The sequence below is a fragment of the Labrus mixtus genome, chromosome 10, assembly GCF_963584025.1.
Source record: "Labrus mixtus chromosome 10, fLabMix1.1, whole genome shotgun sequence".
In the NCBI taxonomy this organism is placed as follows: Eukaryota; Metazoa; Chordata; class Actinopteri; order Labriformes; family Labridae; genus Labrus; species Labrus mixtus.
Window position 1 is genome coordinate 17873319 of NC_083621.1, and position 27717 is coordinate 17901035.

Sequence of the window (27717 nt, forward strand, 5' to 3'; positions counted from 1 at the left end):
GGTTACCGCTTGGGTTGATATGAGATACTTGTAAATACAGAGAAGTTGGTCAGCTTAGCCACTCTATTGAGAAAATGATGTACAATGTGTATAGCTTCTGTGCCGGCACTGTTGCTGTTTTTTTTATATATATATAGGGGCAGAGCTGAAAAACATCTCCAGTGGCTAATTTAGGTACTATTGACAAGTACCTCATTCAACTTCACAAAACTGTCCTTTTAAGTCTCACCCATCATCGCCCTTTCTTTGGGCTGTTTCCTTCTCTACCCTGATTTTTCCTTTTTGTTTTTCTTAAGAGGGCAGTGCTTCACTTACTTCCTCAGTACATCCTTTCTACTAACTTAACAACCTTCCTTTATTCTCTCTAAATTCCTCCCTTATCTATCCAACATCTTCTTTGCGACAGCCCACTTTCCTGCACCTCTTATTTCAGCTTTCTGTTAAATTCCCTCACTTCCTCCTCCTGGTTTGTTCAATCTTCCCCCTTCTTTTTAATTCCTTCCTCACTGATCCCTCCCATTACATAAGAAATGATAAAGCTTTTAAAAAAATGACTCTCAAGCACATTGAAGCTACATCATGGGGTTCAATCTCAACCAAAGAGCTTTACAGTAGATCAAAATTGATTTCCGGAAAGTTGGAGAAGTTTTACTTTTCAGGGCAGTTTGCAAAGTAGTTGTGGAAATATAACTTCAAAATTGGTGTATTTGAACATGAATTTCCTCTTTTTCTGGTCAGGTAGAACATCTGAAAAATAAAAAAATACAGGCATGTTGACTGCAACCTGGGACGATCACATTGCCCTCTTAGGGTGCATTCACACCTGAGCTGTTTGGTCCATTTGAAACAAACTCTGGTGCGCTCTGTCAGATCATTCATTTGGTATGGGTCTGGTACAGACCAAAAGAACAAACTCTGGTCAGCTTAAACACGGGGAGCTCGGTTTGCTTCAAAGTGCATCATAGTTTTGTTCGCCGTAGATGAGAACGCGATCCAAACCATACAAGGGAAGTGAACCTAAAAAGCGGTAAGCTTTACCAAGTGTGGCTAACGTTAGCATTGCTAACAACACCAGCCTTAAGTCCTCCCTGCGGGATAACGTCCACTTGTCTGTGTTAAATGTGGTTACAAATTGCTCCTGTATGTTGAATATATGTTTATCTGGATTTTAGAGATCAAAATATTGACAAAATGTTCCGCGCTACGGGATGCCATGCTTCCACTGACCTGTTGTTTACTTTCTGGTTATAGTGCAGCATTAGGCCGGAGGGCAGTAGCCACTGACCGGAGCTACAGCCCCTATAGTGGTAGGTGGCTACAGTACTCAACATTTGGCAGGCTTTGTTGGGCAGGCTGCAAGCAGAACCAAATGAAAAGTCCACTGAACTTCATAAGTAGAAGTGACCTAAGACGCCTTCAGGGCTTTCTACTGCTGTGTTTCCTAAAGGATTCTAACAGTCATAGAAGTCTGATGGCAAAGACAGAGGAGGATTTCAAACACCCAGAAAGCTCAACAATCTGCATGAAACCCCCTGTATCAACTCAACTTTTCTTCTAGCATCTGCTCCTGCATAGGTTCAGTGAAGCGGCTTCTACATTTGTGGCGGGTATTTTTTTGATCTGCTTCCTCCTCCTCTTCCTCTGCGCTGCATTGTAACGGCCCCTGATTAGGCCATTAGTCACAGAGAGGAGTCCAGTTTATCATCGGCCGACAAGCCTTCGCTACTGCTTCAGTAACCGATCCATCATTGTTGTAAGTTTCTTCATTTGTTGGAGATTGGTAGGGGAAAAAATAGATAAGATTAATTACAGCAGCATCCCACTGTTCTCATTAGAACAGTGAAAGAGGAGAAAGAGGAAGGCCAGTGGTCGTAGCAAACAACTTGTTACATCAGATGGGCATGAGTCATCAAGTATTCCTTGTTGATAAATCGATCTGGATCTGAGAGGGGAGACATCGAGATGGAACATTTCAAACTATCTCATGCACAAGACCAAAAAACTGCATGCAAAACAAGTGTTGGTCCTTATGCTGCAAGAATCACTTCACTATCTGCGATAAAAGATGGGATTTTTAAATAGTTTTAGAAGCTTAATATATTCCACTCAGGAGGTTTGATTTACTTTTTTCAGTAGCGGCTTGCACTAGCTATTTGAAAGTTGAAATGTAGCATAGTTTGAATGTAAGTTCTAACGTGACTGTTATAGTTCCAGCGTAAATCATACACCTGTCCTGTGTAAAATACCGTCATCATGGCGATGGTTTTTTAAAGGTGGGTTAACTTGGAGGATGAGATGGAGCAGAGGGTTTTACCGGATGTTTGGTGTCAGCAGTGTTCTCCGTGTTACAAGTTTAATCCCACAGAAATGTATGATGACTATGTTTTTACTCCCGCGTTCGTTTTCCACGAGAGAAGAGATTCAATTCATCGATTAATTCATCGGTCCAACAACAGAAAAGGATACTGTAAAATTAGCCTGCCTTATATTTTCACCTCTCAGTGACACTGTTGTTATTTTACTCTAGCTGTAAATTAAGGCTGTAGGCCTTAGTTGCCACCTAATCATTACGCTTTGTCATTCTTAAAGGCTTTATGTGCGATTTTTTGATCCAGCAAATGTCGCCCTTGAGCACCAGCATGAAACCAAAACAACTCCCGGTGCATTGTTGTGTTAGCATGCTAATGCTAGCGATCTTTATTATACTCGTATCTTCACACTGCATGTAAATGTACCTGAAATGAGCGTGATCTAGAAACACAGTTAAGCAGTGAGTACAGTATGTTATTCTTCTTTTCTCTAGTCCCTCAATTAAACAACTTTTATTCGCGAGGGGAGGAGTTGGCCGGCCGTCCCGGCGATGTAAACCAACTGAAAATATGACTCGGAAAATTCTGAAAGCATCACAGACAATGGGACTCGGGTGTTACACCCATTGTAGACAGTCATGACTCACAGAGTTATTTTCAGAGGATATACTTGATTTCTATTATATTTAAGTGTGAAAAATCGCATATAAAGACTTTAACACATACTTTCCTAACTACTTGTGGACTGACGCCTGTTAACGGAAGCTTTTCACTGATTGGCCACGGGAAGAGGAAACGTCATATCTGCAAATTGCACATAGATGTTGTAACAACCCAGGCTCAGTGAGCTGAACAAACACAGTTTTAAAGTTATTTAAATAACAATTTATTGCAAACTAAGGCAAATCATCCCGATTAAAGAATGTGCACTCTGTAAATCAGTGGTGGTTGTAATGGTGAATGTGAAGTGTTGACAAGAGAGCGATAGAGACTGAGAGGCCTGCTTAAATACTCAGGCCCCGCCCGCCCAGGTGTATGATGTCAATTTAACTGTCTCCGCCCCTTTCTACATGATGGTAACCTAAGTGGGGAGAGATACAAGGCAGCAGGAAGAGCACTGACAGTCAGGGGTCGTCACAATGTTATTCTAAGTCCAGAGTTATCCATAAATAAAGTAGAAAACTATTCACATTTAAACTCATTCCAAGTGTTGAAAGTTATTTGTCATAACAGGACTTTGTGAGATCAAGTTGCGAATGTATTAGGCTTGTTAAGAAGGAGAAAAAACAAGGTTAATCCCAAAGGGGAAATACTTTTTTTTCTAAATAAATGATTACACATGAACTGAGCTTGAACACAAGCAGCATATCTTGTCTTGTGTCAGGTGCATGTTTAGCACACGAAGAACTGTAATAGTTTTAATTTTCACATAATTTAATTGATTATTATCTCCACTTTCTTCTCTGAACAACTGTGACAGAACTCTTGTTTACAGACTGAAAGAAAAAAAACAACATGACTGCACTGTTTTTGATTGGTCAGGTGAAAAAAAAGAAAATGTAAAATCTACTGTCTATGAGATGGATGCTGCTGTCCACACTTTTTCTCCCTCACTCTTTTACCCATCCATTTACACTTTATACAGCTTCCTCCTCCACTGACGTGTGTGTGTGTGTGTGTGTGTGTGTGTGTGTGTGTGTGTTTGTGTGTGTCCTCATGCTTCTCGTCTTTCTCGTAGTATTTGGCTCAGCTGGATGAACGTTGTTGCTGTCAGCAGTTCTCCAGACAGAAAAGTCCTGACTCCTGCACCTCTAGTTAGAGCAGTAATCTGTGTCCTCACTGCTTATTCCCCGAGGTCCAAACCCCAAATTAAAAACCTGAATGTCTTGTTTTGTTGTCAGTGATAAACTCTTGGACAATGGGAACCTGCAGCTCTCGTCTTTATGTATCCGGGGAGAGTTTGCTGAGCACACACATGCAGCTTATCAAGGCAGAGAGAAATATGACGACGTGCCATCTAACCTCATTTATTCAGATTAACTCGACTGGGCAACATCAACACTTTTTTCTCTATCACATTCACACAGCTCAGGGCATTCTCAACCGGAAGATGCTATGTGGGTTGTTTTTTTTGGGCCCCCATCAACAAACAGCCTCGTCTCACTCCCAACTCATAAAATATATCAATCTGTGTTATTTCTGTCAATGCAATTTTGAAATATTTTATATTTTCATGAAAAAAAAATCACAAAATATGACAAAAGACGAGAGTTTAAATCTACAATAGCTGAATGAAAGTGTTTTCTGGGATTTATGAGGACTTATTCTTGACTAGCGTGGAGTTTTTTGGAATTTTGATTTACTGTAACATTTCTGTTTTTGTCTGTTTGGATTTTGACCTTGCATTTTGGGTTGAAAATAAAAAATCCTGACCACTACTCTTGCTCGGCTTTACCAATCTATGAGAAAAAAAATCACAATGTTTTAGTCCCTCTGAACCTTTGTCAAGTGTGTTGGTTCAGAGGGAATTAAACGTTGAAAAATGCAAACTGAAAATGTTCATAACACCATTCATACTCCGACACTTTCTAAAATAGCTGCAATAACTACGTTGAGGAAAATAACCAAAAACCTGCCTCATAAATGTTTTTTTGTTTTTTTTTAAATCAATATCAGATCTCCAGTGTTGGTGGATTGGTTTATTTTCTTGCAAGATATTTTTTCAGTAACTTTCAGAAACAATAATGCACACACACTAGGCAATGATGATAACCAACTTTGCAAAGAAGAGAGCGATGATTCAGACGACATCTCTGCATGACTAACACGTACTGACAAATACTGACACAAAAAGCATGTATGACCATCCACATACAAGTGACAAGTGCGTAACAGTGCAGAAGCTGAGTGAACACATAAAGCGCAGAAATAAAACGGCAAAAAAAGCAGTCATTTCCAAGGGAGGGATCAACTGAATTTTAACCTTAACAAAACAGTTAGCAAATGCCCAGTTAAGGTTTTTGGTCTTGGCTATTTTGTCTTTGAGGTTACTTTAGGCAATAATGTGGCAACATTTTAATCCAATGAAGATTCAGCTGTGATCAAACTGTTGTCTGTTTAAACTCATTAGTTAAACGACTCAAAAGCTCCTTGATTGTTTTTTTAAATTTAGTGTCACATTCTTAAATCCAGGAGCACCAAGCCACTTGATTGTATTGCTTTTCTCCCCTCAAGCAGAAATAATGCACATTAAGTCACCTTGCAGAAAAAAAAGTGCAAGTGATGGAGAGAGTGTGACAGAGCACAAAAGATTTTAATTTCACCAAAACTACAAAAATCAATCGAGATGCCTCCGGTCAATGCAAGCAAGACAATTATCCAGAACGGCGGAAGTGCCCTTTAACAGATCCAGAGACTAATTCATTTTGACTGAACCAAATGGACGGGTGGGTCTGATTATCTTGCTGCACGCAGCTGCTCTTCCACAACACACATGAATACACACACACACACACACACACACACACACACAGACACACTCAGAAGCATATATATGCACAAATGCAACATCACCGATACACTGATGCAAATGTGCAAACAGACACACACACTCATATGTAAACCCTCGTCTGAGAGCATTAGTATCTGAATGGATTGATCAGCATGCCTGAGCACATCTGAGCTCCAGCCGACGGAACAGAGGGCGATCACCTTGGGAAAAAGCTTCTGTTCAAAGAACGAGATTATCGATCGATTCAGAGTGAAACCTGGTTTAAGCTGCCATCTTAAATCTGACACTGTTTCAATGTCCTCATGTTTGAAATGTTAAGCACATTAAGAAGACATTAATGTTAATAGGCTGGAAGATGTCCTTGCTGCTTAAATACAAAATGTGTGAAAATATGATATAAAACGTGCAAAAAAAAAAAAGTACATTTAAAAATCTGTGTGCTTCTTCCTCGATCTTCCTGACTCTATTCTATCAGGGACGTTCTTGAAAGGATGCTGCTATGTCTAACAGTGGAAACGTAATCAAAAACATTCATCAAAAAGTAATCAGTAAATAAGCAGCAAACATGGAGGAATTCTTTAATTATTTTTAAAACCACCCTAGGAATGAAAATAAAACTACAACATTCAAAAGTGATATTAGCACAATGGTCAGTCAGGTATGGTCAGTTATGATAGGCTTGCTTATATAAGTATCAACTTTCAACAACATGTTGACCAATTAGTCCACACTTGATATAAGATTCACTGACTACAGTAATGATGAAAAGCAACACTTGGTTTGTTTACACTAATGTAAGGAAATTCATCCTATTTCTTTTTCAGAAAGTCATGTTGTTTTGATATGACTAAATAAGTATTTTGGCACAATAACTCAGGAAAGCTAAAAAATAAAGAAAATGTCATCCCTGCATTCACTCATGATTTACTCCCAGCCCATTTTTTTCTTTTTGGGCTTTTTGTGCCTTTATTGTACAAATAGGACAGTGGATATAGTTGGAAATCAGGGAGAGAGAGAGTGGGGAATGACATGCAGGAAAGAAGCCACAGGTGGGGGGTGAACCCGGGCCGCCCGCTTGAGACGACGGCCTCCATACATGGGGCGCACTAACCACTGCGCCACCAGCGCCCCAGCCCATTTTTGAAGTGTTGAAATCAGGATCAGAAATACTTTATGAATCCCAGAGGGAAATGTGGTCGTTACAGTTGCACTAAAACACAATATAGCAGTAGAAATATATATACAATCAAAACATGAATAAAATAGGATTGTAAGTGAGATATAAAGCAATAAGTACAAGAAATAGTTACAAAAATAAGAGTAAACACAATTAACATCAAAACATGAACAACAAGCATGAAAACCATTTTAAAAAAGAAAAGAAAAACTAAGCTATGCATGGCAGCTTATAACCCAATTAGCCGCGCTGTTTGAATACATTTTAGTACTTGTATCCTTCAAAAAACCAAACGGTTCATAAAGACAACATGAATTGAAACTAGCTACTAGCTTGAAACAGCTAGTAGGTGTACCGTGAAACAGGTGCTTAAGCGTTATTTAAAACTCAGACACATGGCTACAGAAAATCTTGACCCTTATTTTAAAGGGTTACTTGAAACAGCAACTGTAGCTTTGATTGAAAACAGATGCTTGAGGGAACCTAAAAACCAACTCCTTGAGAATACTTTGACAAATAAACAAAAAGGTGCTTAAAACAGACTGTAGAGGTTAGCTTGAAACATCTTCTATAGACTATTTTAAAGTGACATATAGGGGTACCTTGACGCAGCCACCACAGGAAACCCTGACACGTACATTAAAGGGTACCTCAAAACAGACAATACCTTGTACTTTCGTTGCCATGACGGCAGTTTTGCATGACTTTTCCTGAGATACCATACCAACCATTGTATAAGTTGAATCAGCAAATAAGTTGAAAACTGGTGGTCGCTTTTTCTTGACCGATGCCATGTATTTTCCCGTTCTTAAACTTTTGTGTTTCATTCTTGGAGACTAAAGTTCACTGATTTTAACACGATAAGAGAAGAAGAACAAACAGTTATTAAACAGAGAAACTTGATATCTAGATATTAAAGTACCTAAAAACGATTTCCCTAATGCTAGAAAAAGTTAATTGCATTATTCTGACTATACGCACACTGGGGTCATCACTATGTAATCCTTCTCTCTATATTTACTGAGCCCAGAAGGAACATCAAAACGCCAAACCTGCAGTGATTTGTTGACCAATGGCAGTGCGACGGCGAGGTTGCTCCATGTAGAACAGACCATAAAAAAGTGAAATCAGAAAGACCCTCCTGCTTACACAATGAGACAGGCGGATGGAGGAGATCCTGGAGGCAGCTGTATTTGATTTATTATCCCACAATGCTCTCAGGCAATCACATCCATGGATATTGAATGACCTCTTCACAATGTCTGGGCTACAATAAATCACAGCCGGGATCAGCTTGGAGACTGATGGGACGACACGCTCAAGGGCCATTCAGCCACATCAGCACACAACGCTAAATTCAACAGAAGGGGTTTGACTCGACTGCTTTGCATGTCGGCCGCCAAAGCAAACAAAAACACAACATATTTTACATCAACATCTCTAGGAAGCCAACGCTCTGTTTCCCACATTTAGGAGGAACAACTCAAATAAACATTAGGATTATATATTTTGAATTATCACCATCATGCAACAACCAAACAGGTAACAGGTTTAGCGCCTTGAACGGCACAGCTCTCGTGTGAAGATGAACCAAATTAAAACTAATTAGGCTGGGACTGAGTGGTGCATCGGTGCCTTGTGATATCCCTCCAAAGGGTACAGGAAGCTGCGAGTTGAAACATCCTGCAGCCTGCTGGTCTGAGGCTCTGGACAAAGGGAGTAGCCACCTGTCACCGGCCCGGGCAGAGGGCCACGAGTGTTTGGGGCTCACACTGCGCCGTGCGTGCGTCTGTCACCACAAAAGGGAGATTAAGAGGTCCAGAGAAAACGGACCCGCCTACTGTCAGGGGATGGGTGTTTAAGTTTATTTATCTATTAAAGCAGGGCAAGCTCAATGGTTTGTATTGATTTAAAAACACATTAAGGAGACGGGAGGAAAGAATAGAAGAAACACGTCAAAAGAACACAATGATGAAGTGAACTAGTGTTATCATTTTAATGCTGTAACATGTTAAATCTACAGAACTGAATCTCCGATCTACAAAATAAAGACCTAATATAATGATGTACACGTTCTCGTCTCAGGTCATAAACTATCTGAAGTTACTCTTTGGTATCTGGTATCTTGCTTTACATGTGATTAATGCGCAGCTGTCCTTTCACTTATGTGTTTTTAGGCATCACTTGGTTGAGTTCAGGAAGTACATCAAGGCTGCAGAAAAAGCAAAATGACTCCCGAGGACTCAAACCCCAGTCCAGTGATGTTTGAGGCCATGCTGCATCTTTATGTGAAAAACATTGACAACAAAGAGGGAATTGCCCTAAAATGGACAACCTTAAGCACAGAAGCAAAACATGGGTACAACTACAACTTAATGTAGCTTCAACTCAGCTTTCAATCTTATCGGCAGAGAATAATTACCCTGTTTCAAAAAAAAAAAAAAAAAGAAGAAAATCACACAAGCGCCGTGTTATTAAAAGCTGAAAATCCCTTCAGGTTAACTAAAATTCCTGCTGCGACAGTATCATGTGTTTGTCCTGAACTGTATTTCAATTTGAATGAGGCCATTTACAAACTAATACATCAATCTGCTGTTCAGCTAGTGTGTGGAGGCAGAGTGTTCATCTGGGTGCAAACATGTTTGTATGTAGGCTGTGGGTTTGTGCATTTTCTGTATGCTGCGTGGGTGTGTATGTTCATTTCACCTCCCCTCACCGTCTCTTTTTTATTATATGAAAACATACACACACACACACACACACACACACACACACAATACACACACACTTACACAACACTGCAGGCAGACAAGGCATGTTCAAGGTCCAGGGTAATTACATTTGTGTCTTCCTATGCTTGCTCTGCTGGGGCCTTTAACATAAAAACTACACGTGCCTTGTACTCCAGCTTTGCATCAAGGCAACAATCATAAACCTATTCAATACATTGTAATATATAAATAATCTGTATATGTAAGAACCTGGCTAATATTTGACCGTTTAGCCCTACAACCTTGACAGATATAATACATAAATTATAAATAATTGATAGTGATATCAGGACACATTACTTGTTTATAAACAGTAGCTGTAAACTTAGTTTATTTCAGTGAATAATCCAACCTTAAATCTGCATATTTTCTTACAATAACTGCATTTATTTACCGTTATATATGAGAATGGATCAAGATATAGTGATGAAATAAGGGCTCGAGACACATACACTTAATAAAGAGACCAATTTTAATATCAAAAACATTGCATATGTTACAAAAAAGCATTATATTACAGCACTGGGGAGTTGTGTTTTCATGTGTGTGTAAAAACGGAATGAAATCAGCTGTTTCAGGTTAAAGTTGGGAGAGCTGCTCCATCTGCTGGTGGTGAATGGTAACTGTTATGTTTACAGGTTACAGCTTAAATGGACTGAATCCTCCGAGCAGTATGATGCATGCTTTCCTTCTCTTTCTCCTTACGTCAGACTAGACTGCATCAGAAGAATACAAGCTCACTATTTTCACCAGGAAAAGAAAAAAAAAAACTCTGATCAATCTCAAGAGTCATTGGGAAGGCCGAACAGTTTGACGGTGCCCGACTCTCTGTTGTTGTCGTATTTGCCCTCCTTGTCGTCGCAGGCGTAGGCGAGCAGCGGCCTCTTGGGGTGCCAGGCGACGGTAAAGGTCGGAGAGTCACACTGAACTTCCCACAGCTTCTCTCCTGTACAAATCCACAGTACAGGCAGGGAAACAAAGTTTACATTTTACAAACAACTGAATTGAGCATTTTTAGAGTGCAGAATCACAGAGTTGAAGCCGCTTTTTAATAAAAGTGTTTAAAAACATTTTAACAACATGTCTTTAAACTTTTCTTTCTTTAGTTGTTTTTTCATAATTATAATTTCCTTGCTTGCACTGTCTTTGATTGTTTATCATGTATTACAAATATTTCATTCTAGTTAACTTTCCTGCCTTCTTCTGGTGTTTGTTTTTCACTCAGTTGGCTGTAAATCAGTATGAAAAACTCTGCATGGTTTGAAAGTTGCCGTATGAACAGTCTGATTGAATAAGACAAGTGAAAGATTTAAAAACATTATTTTCAAGCGCTTTCAATCAGTAATGACATTCAGCAAAACCAGAAGAAAAAATATGTTTGAAGGGGTTAGGGTTTACAAAATATTTGAATTATAATTGTAACAAATCTGCAAACAGGTCGGGAATTAAATAAAAAATCTAACAGCAACAGAATGACACAAAACTATACTTCCTGCCTGACTGATTTTGATAATAACAGGTCCACTATAATAGGACAGGCTGTTTTTTTTAAACCTCAAAACATGGTTTTATGATAACCTGTTGCCAAAATGTTACATTCAAAAGACTAAGAGTCAATCTGGCAGTCTTAGATTTTAGTTTATATTTTAAATGTCAGTGGTACTGACCTGTTTCCACCTCAGCGATGTCTATAAAGTGATCCTCAGAGGCTGAGGCTAACATCTTTCCATCATGGCTGAAGCTCAGAGTCCTCACTGGCCAGTCCAACCTAAACATCAACGTTAGAAAACAATGATTATATAAACTCAGGGGCAGGTAACAGGGGCAGGTAATGATTTCAGCGAGTTGTTGGATGTTATCATGTACATTTATTTCTGATGAAAAGTCAAAGTGGAGTGTGGGCAGACTGACCTGGAGAAGCAGCGGACACACACCAGTTCCTCCACGTCCCACAGTGAGACCAGAGCGTCTGCACTTCCTGTGGCAAAGTATTTCCCCGTGGGGTCAAACTTGATACAGATGCAGTTGGACGGGTGAGCGTTGATGGACTGGATTGGCTTCAGCTCGGGATAACTGCAAACAAACACAATGGTCACTTTGACCCTGTTCTCATACTGTTGGGCTGTTCACACTGGGTACCAGAGATTTTCCAGAAGTCATCGTTTCATCCGGTGAATTTGACTTTGATTTATCTCCTAGTTTTTACCGCAATGCAGAAGTGTTGACAATGATTTGTGTGTTACCCAAAACCTTGAAAATAAAGCTTCATTTACCTGAGTGGGCTTTGGAACCACAGTGTTGTGTAGAGATGGAAGTAAAAACATGGAGGATATCCCAGACACGATTTTCAGTTCATGCTTGTGCGTATATTTTTATTTACGGGTTACATTTACTGAATAAAGACGCCACAATGACTTAAGAGTAAAACTAAAGAGAGCAATGTCACACTAAAGGTACTCGTGTGGACGATGAGATGATACATTTGTGGTCTCACTAGATGAGCTGTTCATATAAATATAGTCCTCCTTAAAACGCAATAGTAGAGCTTACATGTTTTAGCTCGAGTGATAAGATGCAATACTAGATCTTTGACTTTGACTTGAACCTTCAATGAGTCAACGGCCGACTGTTTGCGTTAACACGTGCACTTTATTCCAGTTGCAAACCCATGACAGGACGAGTTTCACAGACTGTAAAGCTGTTGTGGCAACAATCGTCTTTTGAAAACATTACTTTTTAAGTTTGTTATTTCACCGTGTTAATTCTACATAACCCTTCATCTGTTTTATATGAAGACCCTGTTGTAGTCAGCAGACCCCTCAGAAGAGAAAAACAAAGATCTACGCAAAGGTTAGAGAGATTATTGAATTTGCATTCTCTCAGACAGATGACTAAAAGGCGTTATGAGACATACAGCCCTCCAAGGTAAAGTCTAGGTGTGGGAAATACTCACAAGTAACTAAGGAACAGAGTGGTCTCTTCACCCACATCTTTCATACTGTCACTCTTTCGGTTTTTAAAGTTACTATGTATCCTGTCATATTTATAAAAATGACAGAACTCACCCCAATGTGTGAAAAGGAAATCGAAAAAGATACACAGCTTGATTCAGTATTTTCTACAGACTTGCATCATCAGCCTTGATATCTGCTGTCATGACAACAGAATCTTAAGCTTAGATATGATGATAGGAAAGTTAAAACAATATCAATAACCAATTCAATATCACAACAACAACAACAACAACAACAACAACAACAACAACAACAACAGATGGCCTGGAACCCAAATTGTAAAATTTGCAAATAGCAGGAAAGCTCCTGCATTCTGTCTAAATTGCACAAAGAAGTTGCCAATGTATTTGTGCATTTTAGACTGTCCTCTCTCCCTCTTCCACATGGCAGCTTTGGATTAAAAATATGACTAAGGATCTTTAGTTTTTTAACTCCTATGCATTTTTTGATACAACCGATCATTAAAATATCGTTGGTAAACGTGCTATCCAAAAGTATTGAAGTATTGGAATCTTTGAAAATCTTAGGTCGGCTTGCTTGAGGTCTGATTTTGAAAAAAAAACAACAGTGAGTGTTTTCTGCAGGAAAATAAAATCTCAAAGTAAAGTATTTAACATCACAGCCTCAGTTTTAAGAGGCTTCACACAGCAGCTGACAGGTGTCAGAGTGTGAGAACTGACTGTGAGCACAGATTCTCGTGAATAAATGAAGACACATTCAGAGTTTGTGTGCGGAGAAATTGTACAGAACTGCCAGATGCCAAAATCAACTTCCCCCCCCCCCCCCAGTTCGGATCTGTTGGGGTTCCTACCTCAGAATATTGATGCAGCCGCTGCCGTTAGTGAGGAAGAATGAGTCGTTGTCGTTGTTCCAAGAGATCTCGTTCACCTCGAACTTGAACTGCTCTTCTGCTCTGGAGCGGTGTGTCTTGGCGTCGATGAAGGTCACCACGTCGTCTTTGTTTCCGACAGCGATGGTCTGACCGTCCGGGCTCCAGCAAATGTTAATGTTTTCTCCTTAAAAAGAAAGAAATATATTTTTGTAATTGACATCCCTCTCATGGAGAACACTTTAATAGTTAAGCTGTTTAATATTTTTTGGTTATTTCCCTCCTTCACACACTCAAATACAAAATCTTGTAAACAAACCACCTTCCTGTCAGATATTTATTTTAACCTCCCTAAAATCATAAATTTAACACTCCATGAATTACATTTTCTGGTTAAAGGTTTTACTTTATATGCATTAGTTTACTCTTCTTTATATTTGGACTGAGAGAAGATTCCAAGATCAGGAATATCCTGTCGCAAAATGATGCAGAAAAACTAGTTCATGCATTTGTTACCTCCAGATTGGATTATTGTAATTCTCTTTTGTCGGGGTGCTATCTCTCTCTCTCTCGTTGATGGACGGCTTGCCTCCCCCCTCCCCCACCCCCTTGCTCCCTATCCCTCTTCCTGCATCTTATCCCATCTCTCCCTTTCCAAGCCCGGCGCAGTCTAGGCCTGTGAAGGCTGTTTGGTCATGAGCCGAAGATTTCTGCCTTTTAATAAGGCAGTTTTTTCTTACCACTGTAACTTTTGCTGCTTTGCTAAAGTGCTCATGATGGATAGGCCGGATCTTTGTAACATAACAGTAAGTAAGGTCTTTTACCTGCTCTTTTGTAATGTTAACAGACAAAGCTAAAGACCCAGCTCTTTCATGAATACCTACAAACTTAATGATGACGGTTTCGATATCATTGATGATGATGATGGTTGTGACGATGGTTTTTGTTTGATAACAATGACTTATAAGATGGTTTCTATACTGATTAGAGCTCTCAAGAACTGCCCTCAATGTTGTGCTTTGCCTCTGGTCACTTCCTGTCAGCACCTGTGCGTCCAATCGGACTCAAAGCTGATCGTTTGCTCTTACTGACATTGTTCCCTTTTTTTTCCTAGAGCCTTGCTTGTGTTGTACTTACTCTCTGATGTACGTCGCTTTGGATAAAAGCGTCCGCTAAGTGAATTGTAGAATTGTAGAAGTAAGGTATTTTACCTGCTTTTTGTAAAGTGTCTCGAGATAACACTTGTTATGAGTTGACACTATACAAATAAAAATTGATTTGATTGAATTGAAAAAGAGCAGCAGGGAAGATGCAGCAGCGTGTTTGGTCAGTCGTAGGAGGTGTAATATCTTCTGTGAAAACTAGAGTCTGGAGTCCTGCTGTTCAGCTTCAGGCTACAACTTTGCAGCCATTCTAACTTCCACTTAAGTTCACACATACTATTGTGGTTTTTTTCATAGCTGCTTTCATGGTACTCAGGTGTCTCTTCCCCTTCCTCTCAGCTCAGTTTGATAAGAAATATATATATAAAAAAAAGTAGTATTTGACATTTTACTTCAGTCATTTTTCTGTGTGCACTTTCATGTGGATCAGACCTAAGCCAACACCTGCAGGTATGGAGGTCCCACTCACCTTTTGTAATGACAGTGGCGATGCATTTGGTGGTCCGGACGTCCCATATCCGGATGGTCTTGTCTCCAGACGCTGTGACAAACAGATCTGGGTTTGTTGGATGCCAGCAGAGTTGATCCACACTGTCACTGTGGCCTCTGTAGTTGTTCTCTTTCACCTTAAGGGAACAGGACGAGTTAAAAGGGACTCAGGAGGGTGGTTATAATAATCCCCTCAGCCCTACACGTACACCTCTATATACACCTCTGAGTATATTTGATATGCTAACTGTAGCATGGTAGCCCATCACCGCCGCACACCGACTCACCAAGCGGTCCTTCTCCAGGACAAACACGCTGGCTGTTTTGTCGAAGGAGCCGGACGCGAGCCTCCTGCCGTCACAACTCCACGCCACCGAGTGGACTTTCGCTGTGTGAGCCGGGAACTCGCGACTTTTGTTGTTATTCCTGAAGCTCTCCTGCATCTCTTGGTAGTACTGCGACGCCATCGTGGACTTCTACGTCATAATATCTCGGCGGCGGGTGAAGGGGACATGTGAGCAGTATCGCCACCTGCTGCTTCGGAGTGCGGACCAAACCTTTATCCTTTACATTACTCTAAAATAAATGTAACCCTGACCTTTGGAATATTCTCTTAATCATACATTTTACTATCTTACCATTTTTTTTAAATTTGCTGATCAAATAGCCCATAAAACAAATGTAGGATAAATGTAAATTTCAAATAAAAGTCCATTCTAATTCAGCCCCCGAGTTAAGATTTAAGATTACGATTTAAGATTTACTTTTATTGATCCCTGGAAGGGGAAATTTATGTTTTTACACTCTAAGTCATGCAACACACACGTAGGCTGAAATATACACACATGCAGAAACAGGATCCTATGGACATGCACTAATGGAGAGATGTCAGAGTGACGGAGCTGCCCACAGCGTGCCCACACCTGGGCTGGTGGGGAGAGGGTTTGGTGCCTTGCTCAAGGGCACCTCAGCAGTGCTCAGGTGGTGATCTGGCACCTCTCCAGCTACCAGACCAACTTCCACATTTGGTCCGCGCCGTGACTTGAACCGGCGACCCTCCAGTTCCTAACCCAAGTCCCTACAGACTGAGATACTGTTGCAGCCAGTTTGACAATAAAGGCAGGTTTCAATTAGAGCATGTAGTGTTGACATAACTCGAATAAAATAGATCAACATGAATAAATAGCTAAAATATAATGTATGGAGGTATGTCCTACAAGGGCTTCCATAGCTTTGTGGTTCTGCTTGTATGCTTTTTAAATGTGGAATTAATTTGTAGGCCCTATTGTTTAGGTTTTTCGGCCTACACTTTAGGGGAAACTGTAACACAAATAGCCCTTGCTGCTGTTTTCGGACTTGCTAACAGTTCATGAACTGTTGGTGGAAGGGCATACAGACAATAAAGTATTCTTAAAGGCTCAGGCTAAGTTTCATAGTTGAAGCCATTTTTTAAATCGGACACTAAAAATCAATCAAAAACAACCATCACATGCGATGAAGTGATTTTTTTTTGGTTGGAACTTCAGTATTTCAAGCAGTGCCCATACTTTGCATAGAAAAAATGTAATTACATGATGCATGCAGGCCTTAATAAGCTATATCTGTAGAACAAATGAATAACAGTAACTACAGTAAGTATAATGCTGACTCTACATCCATGATGTCAGGTAATTTCCTCTTAGACCTAGGGATGTGCATAAAAATCAATTTTGAAATGATACAAATTAAAAAAGGACTGAAAGGGTTCTTTTAACAAATTGTAAACAAACAAAATAATAATAAGTAAGACATTTCCAAGAGAAAAAAAATGAAGCCAAAACTATCTTAATGTACACCGTTTCCTAGATATCCTACATTCCATCAGTTTCTTTTCTGGTTTCTTCTTTAAATAAAGACAAACAACACGAGCTTTAAGCTTCAATTGCAATTTATTTCAAGTGATGCTAAAATGAAAATCAATGTTTTAAAAAACACTCTATTTATATCCCAAACACACACAATACCTATAGTCACCCGAACTCTGTCAGTAAATCCCTTTGTTAAGACGACACTTGGTTAACATTTAATCAGTAAAAGGACCTAAAGTAGAACCCCGCTGCAGGTCGCCTGAAGGCCAGTGCAAGGCCTCGATATGCATAATATTCAGGCCTGTGGTATTACTAACGACTCTGATGGGTTGTTTGATGTGCAGCTTAACAGTCTAGTCACACCTGGTCCTTTGCATTTCAATAAGATACACCCAATGGACGGAACAAAATGCACTTTTAAATGTGGAAATCTGTGTTATTAGAAAGAATGACAAGGTGTGAAAGCATCATACAAATGTGCCTTATGTAATTGCATACTTTTTAAAAGTTCCTTAGGTTGCATCACATGTAAGGAAGGCTATATATATATATATATATATATAGACAGTAGGCCCTACAAATAAAAATAAAAAGTCAAGGAATGCACGGTGAGATGTGACGATGAGCTAGTGTTGAGCGAGTACAGAAACAACGAGGGCGTCGCAGAAAATGTGCGTATGTGACTCTGCACCCAGTGGAGGAAAGGCGTGTGGAAGACATCTCCGGATAAGAGGGATTACAAAGGTATCTCAGTAGATTTCACACCACAAAATTGCAAGTCAGGACGTGTAGGATTAGAGGTTTGGTGTCTGTGGAGAGGTAGACGACGTACACAAGCACCTCATTCCTAAAGGATGTTTAATCATTTAACCACGAGTTTAAAAAAAAAAAAAAAATGGCTTCCTGTCAAACGTTTCGGTGCATATCTTGTCCAATCGGACCCTGAGATATTTCTGTTAGATGTGATTTAGTTTGAACAGTGTTACCGTCTTTGCTGTTACTGGAGAAATATCTCGTTCTCTTCCTCTTAACTTGCAACATCACTCACATTTGAATGGGTTTCCACCTGAAACCTTCACACACTGATAGTCGACACGCTGAAACCTGGATGGGAGCCTCAGCAGCAGAAGTAGAAGAAACTTTCTGGACGATTTGTTTCAACCCTGGATGTTAAAGCTGTTTCACTCAGCCTTGCTCCTTTTCGAACGTAACAGAGAAAGTTCATGGTCATGAGATACTCTGATTACCTGCGTACTACAGTCGAGGCGGCACAATTAGGGCTAAAGACATCCAGCCGTTTAGAGCTCAAAGGTTCACTCTGGACTTTATAAAGAGAACTATCAGCCAGATAGTAAAATATGTTTCAGTGCCATGGAAGGAGCCAATAACCTTTGACAAAAGATAAATCAACCTGTGCAACCTCGACTACACCTGGGAGTAAAGATTGGGGGGGGGGGCGGGGGGTTAGTTGGAGGAAAAGCAGAAAAAGTTGAGAGCTTGATTCTTAGTAGTACAGTGCATTCCTTCTGATGACACAAAGTGATATTAAACAGATCCTTTGTGCATCAAACTGAGAGGGAAAAAAAAACAAAAACATCATCCTAAAGCTTTGCAGTCATCGTACAAGTTGAAGTGTTTGAAGAAAAACTGAGGTTCTGTGCAAAACAATTGCAGCTTCCCTCGTACAGTTCAGTCAGTGCGTCCTCCAGGATCCACAGGTTTGTGTTCTGTAACCGATGTGCAGCAGATCCACAAAAGCTCTGGTTACCAATTAGAAGCCATTGAAGAGAGAGAGAGCCCTAGCCATGACTCAAATGTCCATGTTTCGGTTTATTTGACTGAATATTTGAAGTAGTTGTATCCCCCTTAATGTCCAACTCTATTGAGATTTTAATACTTAGAACGGGAATCTAAGATTGAGGTTTTAACGATGGTGGAGGTGTTGTGTTTCAGCTTATGCAGAGGGCATACTTTCTGATGTAAACTTCATTTCTTCAGGATGAAAATACTTGTCTGGCCCCTGGAAATGATAGCTCTGAAAACTTGACCACCCCCAGACGGCCGTTTTGCCCCTCGCCCGTCGATTTGCCAGGCTAACAGCAAACCAACAGGAGATGCAACGAATGAAGGCTGGTGAACTGGTTCAGATATAACTCATTCTGCCAGACCTAAAAAAGCATCTGCATTGTTCTAATAAGCTGCACGGCCAGAAATGTGGCAAAAAGCTGTAAATAAGAGATTGATTTTGACCCCTTTCAGGTGTTTTACTTGTACAACCTTCAGATTCTTCAAGTTATAAATCCCTACAGCTAACATTTTCTATCGCTGTGCAATAACCGTAATCAGGGTTTTCCTTTTTTTTTTTTTTTTTTTTTTACAGATATTTTTTTAGCCTATTATGCCTTTATTTTGATAGGACAGCTAAAGAGAGACAGGAAATGTTGGGAGGCGAGAGAGTGGGAGGATGTCATGCAGCAAGGGGCCGAGGTCGGATTTGAACCCACAGCCTCGGCGACGAGGACAACAGCTTCTGTACATAATGCGCAACATATCTATCAGACTTTACAATCCCCAGGATATTATCTCTCAACTACTAACAAGTGAGGGATACATCCTGTTCCAGGTGTCAGGGTTTCTCCAATGGCTTACAGGTTAGAGTGTGTTCACACACAGCATGTTTGAACCACAAATACTTGAGGCTAAAACAATGTTCAATAAGTTAGCTACATGTTAGTCTTGTGATGTCACAGACCCTAACCCTATATTTTAAATTCAAATGTAGAAAACACAACATTAAAAAGTCAATAAATCAAAGGGCCAATGTGTGATCGCACCCTAAACCTTCTGATCAGAGCGTGTGTTTTGGATGACATCACTGTCTCTCCAGCCAATCAAATGCACCAGATTACAGAACCAAGCCCGGGATCCTCAGAGTCCTTCTTAGCACTCTGCGTCTGTGCTGCCGTTGACGGGGCCATCGCAGACAGCGGTGTGTGCGACCTCTCCGGCTCCAGTGTGCTCGACTCCATTCGACTGGACACACCTCTCAGTGACGTTTTGATCGTCCCCCCCGACACTGTGGAGCGGAGACACAGAGAGCTAAAAGTCAGCGACTTACAACAATGAGATATTGTCTATAAGCAAAATACTGTGTGAACCTTGTTATTCTTAGACCTGGGTCCTAATCACACATGGCTAAATGACAAAACAGCAGCTTTCAATTGCTGCAGACGTTTGTTTCAGATGGCAGCTGCAAACAGGCTGTAATTGTTTCTAGTTTGACTTTTTATTTGAAGAGTGAGATGCTTTTTTGAAGAAGACAGAAACGTAACATCACTTCTTTAAAGACTCCATAGAAAAAGTAATTTTACATCAGAGAACACAACAGTGGCAAAAAAAAAAAAAAATGCTGGCAAAAGTAGTCTACTTGACCTATTAACCAAAACATGTGTACCTTTCAGACATTAAGACCCCAAATTAGAAAAAAAAACACAACAAAAAAAGGTGAACTTTTTTAAAAATACACATATATTCAGAGCCTCAGTTCATAGTGAATATGAGCATCAGTTGCATCCCCCTTCCCTGGTGTGGTTCATGTTCCTGACGCTTCACCTTTTGATGCAGCCGTTGCTGACCGGAGACTCTGCAGTCTCTTTCTCTGACAGCGAGCTGCAGGACCTCCTCTCCTGCCAGGAGCCCACCCTGGGCTCTTTGCCTGTGTCTGAGCTCTTCCTCCTGGCCACGATGGGCCCGGGTCCTGACCCCCGTCTCTCTGAGCCGACCCTCGGTACTTCCGGGTCTTTGCCTGAGTCGCTGCTGGTGCGCCTCCCGTTCAGGCTGTCCAAGGAGGAGACGTGGCTCATCTGGCCCTCCCGCTCATCTGAAGGACAAAGAGAAATCGATATATTTTTCTTTCTTGTTTTGTAGTCGATTTTTTCGCTCAGCTGGCAGAGGACGTGCAGCAAAGGTCGAAAACAACATTTAAAGAACAACCTCCAGAAACAGCCTGCTGATGGAAAAATAAACTCACCTTTCAAGTTTTTGATCCCTTTCAATAGGTAGGTTTTCAATGTGCCAATGATGACAATAGAGTCATCAGAACTATTTTATTGTTTGTACCAGGCTGTAAACAAGTTCATTTATGCTGTAAAAATGGCTTTTTTGCCTCTTGTGTGTATGTGACTTATGGGTCAGCCTCAAGCGGACCCTCGACAAACTGCAGGATTTTGCACTTCCGCTTCCTATTTCAACACCGTTGAAGGTTGCCGCTCGGTCAAATTTACTTCAGACTTTGAACTGGATCACAGAAAAGCGGAGAAATCCATGTCTGCAGATGTCTGACCTCAGTTTGTGTTATTTCTGTGGTGCAGAACGCCCTCTACTGGACACACACAGACACAGCAGCTCAGACTGGCTCTCCCTCACACCATGACGTCTTGTAGAGTTCCAAGCAGGAATCAAAACTGTGACCTCTGTTAACACTTGACCAAACTACAAATGTTATCACCTCTAGTTTATCAATAAATCATTACGCAATACTTTTATTTTCTGTCTAAAATCAGCATACTTTAGTACGATTTTGAAAGCCTAATGTGTTCTTGTAGTGTTGTATTTTATCAGTTTGGTGTGATTTTACTTCAGATTACTTTAAAGATTTGAATACTAGCTGCACCACTGTAAGATGAGTCAGCATAACTTAGCAGGGAGGAAAAAAGATGACATACTTTTTAAGAATTGTTGTCTTTTCTTTCTCTGCGTTTTCTTAGATTACTGATGCCATCTGCACCTCTTTGTTTCAGCCTTTCTTTGAATTAAGAACAGATTAGGATCACTCTCCCGGGTGTGTATCTACCTCCTGAGCCAGATTCTCCCGCCTTGTTGCGTCTACGTCTCAGGATGACCTCCAGCTCGCTGTCCTTCTTCCCCGATGGCGACGGCCCCGACTCCTGAGAGCCTCGGCTGGGGCTCCGCTTCACCGTCTCCTGTAGGTAAATGCATCCTTCACTTCAGAGACTGCATAATATACACCCATTTTGTTTACCTTTGGACACAGAACTTCACGTTCTCTGTATGACACATTGACTTTTAGAGATATCAATTCATGTAATGTGTTTGTCATTTAAGGTCCATGTCAGAGCTATTAAAAAATGGGATCCTGTTCAATTCAAACCGTGGCCTTATTATTTATTTCTAAATGACTAACCGTCAAGAGATAAGGTTTGAAGAGAAAAATGAAAAGTACTACACACTTTGAAACCTTCTGAGCTCTTATCTTCAATGGCAAACATTTCCCCACGTCTGCAACAAAAGTTAACAGAAAGCCATTTTTCCTTACCAAGATGCCTTTCAGTTCCTCCATGGCGCTCTCCTGCGGCTGCGGCTGCTGCGGCTGCTGCGGCTGCTGCGGCTGCTGCGGCTGCTGCTGAGGCTTCTCCTCAACGACTGGAGGCGGCTGGGGAAGAAGACAAAAGTAAGTTTCCTTGTTTGTGTTTCTTAACACAAGAGCTTGAACATGGCTCAAATGTTGCATGTCAAAAACGTTGAATAATTGCAGCTTTTTGAAAAGGACATGTGCATCCTCCATTAAAGTATTTCACATTTCCAATAAACCCAGAAGACATGAGGACCATTTTATTACCACTTCTCTTTTTAACTGTTTCATTGAACGTTCTACAGAATAAAGGAAGTCAACCATGCCTACATGGCTTTTGCAGCAATTCTAAATATTCAAAATAATTCTACATTACCAGCCTATATGGGTGCAGACTAGGTTTGAGCTTATTGAGCATGCCCTCGTCCGCTGCTCATGTCTAACAGTCATTGACCACAGAGCCTCTTTATCATCGTGACATCATGCTTTAAAAGCTTTCTTAGCTTCCATCACGCTCGGTTTGGCTGTTTATAGTTATTTTGGGAAGACGGTACTGCTGCAATGCTCTTTGTACAAAAACAACTCTAAAAAAAAACGAAACAAAAGAGCTTTGTTTTCTGCAATTGATGTTCCACAGACAAGCTTTTATTACTGCTGGTATTGGAAAAACAACCTACATCCTTTTACCGTCTGAAATAAGTACATTTCAGCAAATGATACTAGCCCACTGATAACCTGTTCTGGTTTTAATCTTAGACCTCTGATGAGCCACAATGTCAGGGATTAAAAAAAAAAAGACTTCATTTCTCCTGCTAGTTGAAATGATTGTAAATCTGGCACACTGGTGTAAGGCCTCCAAGCTTCCCGACAGAGATGAACATCAACCCTTCATGTTCACATAGGGAAGATATTTTAAGTGGAAGTGAGAGTGGTTTGCTTTGTTTTGTGTGTGTGTGTGTGTGTGTGTGTGTGTGTGTGTGTGTGTGTGTGTGTGCGTGTGCGTGCGTGCGCGTGTGTGCGTGCGCGTGTGCGTGTGTGTGTGTGTGTGTGTGTGTGTGCGTGTGTGTGTGCGTGTGTGTGCGTGCGTGTGTGTGTGTGTGTGCGTGTGTGTGTGCGTGTGTGTGTGTGTGTGCGTGTGTGTGTGTGTGTGTGGGTGGGGTCAGTGGGGTCAGGGGGATGGAAACATCGGTGACTTCTCGACAAAAGATTGATGTAAACGTCAATATACTCACTTTTACTGCTACTCTCTGTGGAGGCACAAAGGAGACAAATGGAGAGAGACAGAGAGAGAGAGAGAGAGAGAGAGAGAGAGAGAGCAATCAGCCAGAGTGAATTCAGACTTCAACAAACATGAAGACACAACAGAACAGAGTTGACAGGTTTTAATGACGCCCTGATCTTTAGGTGCTATACTCTGTAGTCGTATCAGAGCTGTCTCCAGAAACTCATCAGCTAGCGAGAGTATTTTCTACATTACCTGAACAAATATCAAAGTTCTTTACTGTCATTTATTGTTCGGGATGGCTCGTCCTCACCTTGCTATCCTGACTCTTGACCGGCCGCAGGACGACGCCATGTTTGATCCTTTCCATCATTTCATTCACCGCCTTCGACTTCACGTCGTCCACACCCTCGCCAGCTACACAGAAAAAGAGAAGTGGTAACATAAACATTTTGAATTTGATTTATTTTTTACTGATCAATACAAAAATCTGTTTAACAAGGGATTCCGGGCCTAACAGCAGCATAACATTCCTCACAAAGATAAAACAGAATCCCAATAACACGCAGAAATTACATCAGAATTTAATTTTAACAGTGCACCAAAACTGGACATATGATTCTACATCCTGGTTATAAAATCCTACACGCTGAATAATACATACAAATGTAATAGATTTGGTGGGACGACGTGTGCAATGAGATCATGAAGCTTGGGTTAAATCAGAGATATTCTGCTTTAACACCTGTAAATAGATTGGTGTATCTTTGTTAGCTTGAGTTGATTTTAAACCATTGTTGGACATGTTGCTAATCAGAGATGCTGCTATTTGTTGCATCAATGTCATGAAGTATCTGTAAGTAAATCCTTATTGACTTGATTGATGTGGAAACTACAAAAACAACATTACTATATCCCTGACATTAGAACAATGTCTCATTCTGTGATGAAGGAATGTATCCACATTTCTGACATTATTCAGTGACGTGCTGTTCTACATGTGATGATGCGTAGATGTAAAAAGGCGGTGGTAGTCTCACCTGCAGGCTGCTCGGCCTTCACAGCAGTTTTGGAGCCTTTTGATGACTTCCTCATGATGGCGATCAGAGAGCTGAGAGAAGGCGACACAAGAACAGAGTCCTGTTCAGCATACAACACTCATTAGCCTTGTTCACACCAGCTGCATGTGTGAACAAGTACCTCAACTATACCCAGACTTGTTCCTTCCATCCCCTGAGTGATATCAGTGCGAGGAGTCAGCTGAGCGTATATGTGAACGCAGCAGGAAATATTCAGGAGAATTCACCGCGAGTGAGCGAGGCGGGGGTGATGATATTTATATATGACGGACCGGTGCAATCATCGTTCATGTAATGAAGCCCCTTTTATGATCTTTACTGCTTGCAGGTCTGTTCTTTTTCACTCATTTGTTGATCCTGTGGATACATCCAAAATTACCAGTACATAGCATTGATATAAAGGCAAAAATCTGCCATTATTGTGTCAGACTGTGTTTCTTCGTCATCCTTTAGTCCAAGTGCAACAGTGAAAGTCAACCGCTGTGAGGGACATGTGTGAACAGGCAAGTCAGGACGATTTCAGAGGCATGCTGTCCTGACATTTTCAGGAATGCACCTGTGCAAAATGCTAAAGTCTGTACAGCCTTTGTCTTTCAACTTTTAACCCAGTAAATTAAAAAAAATCCCCCAAATCCCCTTTAACAGGGAATGATTACCTGAAACCAAACACTAATAACTCCATATTTAGGCACATCAACTCCTTTTTTTAACTGTCTGAAAAGATGCCTAACAACACTGTCCTAAGGTTTTACATAAAAGATGTTTCAATGTTTGTCCTCTGGTCCTCTTTTTTTTTGGATTGAGGTTTTTATCATTTCATTTCTGGACAGTAAACATTAAAACACTTGGAAGGGTGCGATGTGATGCGTAACGTGTGATTGTTGATCACTTCCTCACCTGAGGGGGTTGCATCTCGAGGGGGGAGGAGGAGGAGGGGGTGGAGGAGGTGGAGGAGGGGGAGGGGGAGGCTGTGGGGGCGGGGCAGGAGGCGGGGCGACCCCAGGTTCGGGGGGAGGGGGTCCTGTGACGGTCGTCATCGGGACATGTTTCTGGGTCTCCTCCTGGAGCTCGTGGACTATGGAAAGAAAACAAGAAGAAATAGTTAATTTACATTCAATACAGCACTGTTGTTATTGATAATATTGCCTCTACCACTAATCCTGAAGCTTTAATTACTCTCATGTAATTTTGTCTCATTTGATTGGTTGGTTTGTAGAAGCCATAGATAGTAAGGGAAGTCCTTAAACCTCCACGTTTCACTCCGGAGTGAACGCTCTTTCCCGACACACTATCTCTGTTAACACAGTGCCAATGAAAGAGGCCTCTGTATTTATTGTCCTATTTAACGGATTCTGGGTGAAGTCGGTTGGTGGGTTTTGGCTCTGACTTCACGTGACCCATTTTAAAAAACACACACAGATGCCATGTCTCATGCAGGGAGAAATTCTGCACTCTGCCAGTTTTTCCTGCAGCAGATGGATCAGTGGTCAACAGAGGAACTAAACACAGAGGAAGAAGAACAAACAAGAAGAAGACGTTGCATTGACAGCGGGGCATGACTCTTAAAGCTTCTGAACTCTGTATTTTTCCTTTGAAGGGAATTCTAGTGCTTTTAAACCTGAATACTATTTTTTTTAAAACATATTTTGGATCTTCATGACTGAAATGAACAAAAAGGTTTGGAATTGCTCCAGTAAAACTACTAAGTACAGTACATCCTCTTAAAGGGATTGATTTTTGCCACTGGCAGGCTCACACTCTTATTCTACATGTCTGAGAGCATCAATAAGTAAAACATATTGTTTGCAATGACAAGATCCCCTTTTCTAACAGGAAACAACCGTTTCAAAGTCAATCTCTTCAATGCCAGAAGACTCCAATGAAAAAAATGCAGTTCTTTCTGCCCTGAGGATCATGGGAGTTGCTGGTCTACACCTTTCATTTGTGAGTTTGTTGGTGTTGTAAATGTTTAGATCCATTAGATCTACACAGCACAAAAAAAACTAATTAAGATGGAGGCAGATCACCCACTCCCACCCACATCACATATGTCTTTGTTTTTTCAGTGAATATTTAAGCAGTTTAAATGGCAGCCTTTAAATCAGATAGACATTACTAAACTACAAACTACAGAGCTGATCAGACTTTGCAGATTTCAGTCTGGCTGTGGTGTGGCTCAGTCCAGTCAGAGCTCCCAATCTGGGTCAACACTCACAGTTATTGTTCACTTTGTAATGCATAATGTCCTGTGACTGAAAACCATCAGATATCAATTCATCTTAGCTAAAATCAATAGCAATTATACAGAGATTGCATCATTTTTTGTATCAGGAGTAGTTTCTCCAATGCAATAAAATGTGTCCAGTTTAACCCATGTTCACTCAGAGAGCTGCCAACCAATCAGAAACAAGCATTTCTGTTGCTATGCAGTGAATTCCTGCATTTTCTATTCCTATGTCAGCATCTAACTAAGGAGCCCCACCTACTTTTTGCCTCTTATGCGTGGTGTGTGTGTGTGTGTGTGTGTGTGTGTGTGTGTGTGTCCTCCTCCTCCCACCTCTCTTCTGCAGCTCCTCGTTCTTCTTCTCTGTCTGCTCCAGTCGTCCCTCCACTTCCTTCTTCTCCTCCTCTAGCAGCTCCAGCTGTCTCTGCAGAGCCTCCAGCTGCTTCGTCACACAGCTCTGCTCAAGCTGGGCCTGCAGGCTCTCCACCTACACACACACACACACACACACACACACACACACACTGTTGTTTAAATGCAGACGATGATATGATCTTCTGTTAAATCTTAATTGATAAGCATCGTCTAAAAAGCCACTTAAGAGTTTGACTTTAAGCTTAAAGGTCCATATTTAAGTTCAGGAACATACAGTAACAACACAAGCCACTGAAACCGGAAGATATAATGCCACTTGAAAAAAATGTTTTCTGA

At 40.8% G+C, this 27717-nt stretch overlaps 2 protein-coding genes across 2 annotated transcripts in view; both read right to left on the bottom strand.

The window, feature by feature from the left end:
• Positions 1-10222: 10222 nt before the first annotated feature.
• thoc3 (THO complex 3) lies at positions 10223-15764 on the bottom strand. The gene is made up of 6 exons (XM_061048583.1): positions 15551-15764; positions 15244-15400; positions 13594-13798; positions 11680-11841; positions 11436-11536; positions 10223-10714 (listed from the first exon to the last, which is right to left on the bottom strand). Exons 1-6 carry the CDS (start codon positions 15728-15730, stop codon positions 10551-10553), a joined length of 969 nt encoding a protein of 322 aa, XP_060904566.1. The 5' UTR covers positions 15731-15764; the 3' UTR covers positions 10223-10550.
• A 3729-nt stretch (positions 15765-19493) lies between these two features.
• shtn3 (shootin 3) overlaps positions 19494-27717 on the bottom strand; it is a 36051-nt gene continuing 27827 nt past the window's right edge. The window contains exons 10-18 of the mRNA XM_061048585.1: positions 27340-27493; positions 25680-25857; positions 24744-24814; positions 24017-24120; positions 23714-23728; positions 22446-22562; positions 21963-22092; positions 20723-20990; positions 19494-20186 (exon numbers count right to left, since the gene is read on the bottom strand). Coding sequence (XP_060904568.1) covers positions 20051-20186; positions 20723-20990; positions 21963-22092; positions 22446-22562; positions 23714-23728; positions 24017-24120; positions 24744-24814; positions 25680-25857; positions 27340-27493 — 1173 coding nt within the window. The 3' untranslated portion in view covers positions 19494-20050. The remainder of the gene's footprint in view (positions 20187-20722; positions 20991-21962; positions 22093-22445; positions 22563-23713; positions 23729-24016; positions 24121-24743; positions 24815-25679; positions 25858-27339; positions 27494-27717) is intronic.

Excerpts from the sequence above, each read along its gene's own strand:
- thoc3 (XM_061048583.1), bottom strand. The coding sequence starts at position 15,730 with ATGGCGTCGCAGTACTACCAAGAGATGCAGGAGAGCTTCAGGAATAAC. Across the intron at positions 13,799-15,243 it reads CGCCACTGTCATTACAAAAG|GAGAAAACATTAACATTTGC; the intron begins GTGAGTGGGACC and ends TTTCTTTTTAAG. Across the intron at positions 11,537-11,679 it reads TGTGTCCGCTGCTTCTCCAG|GTTGGACTGGCCAGTGAGGA; the intron begins GTCAGTCTGCCC and ends GTTGATGTTTAG.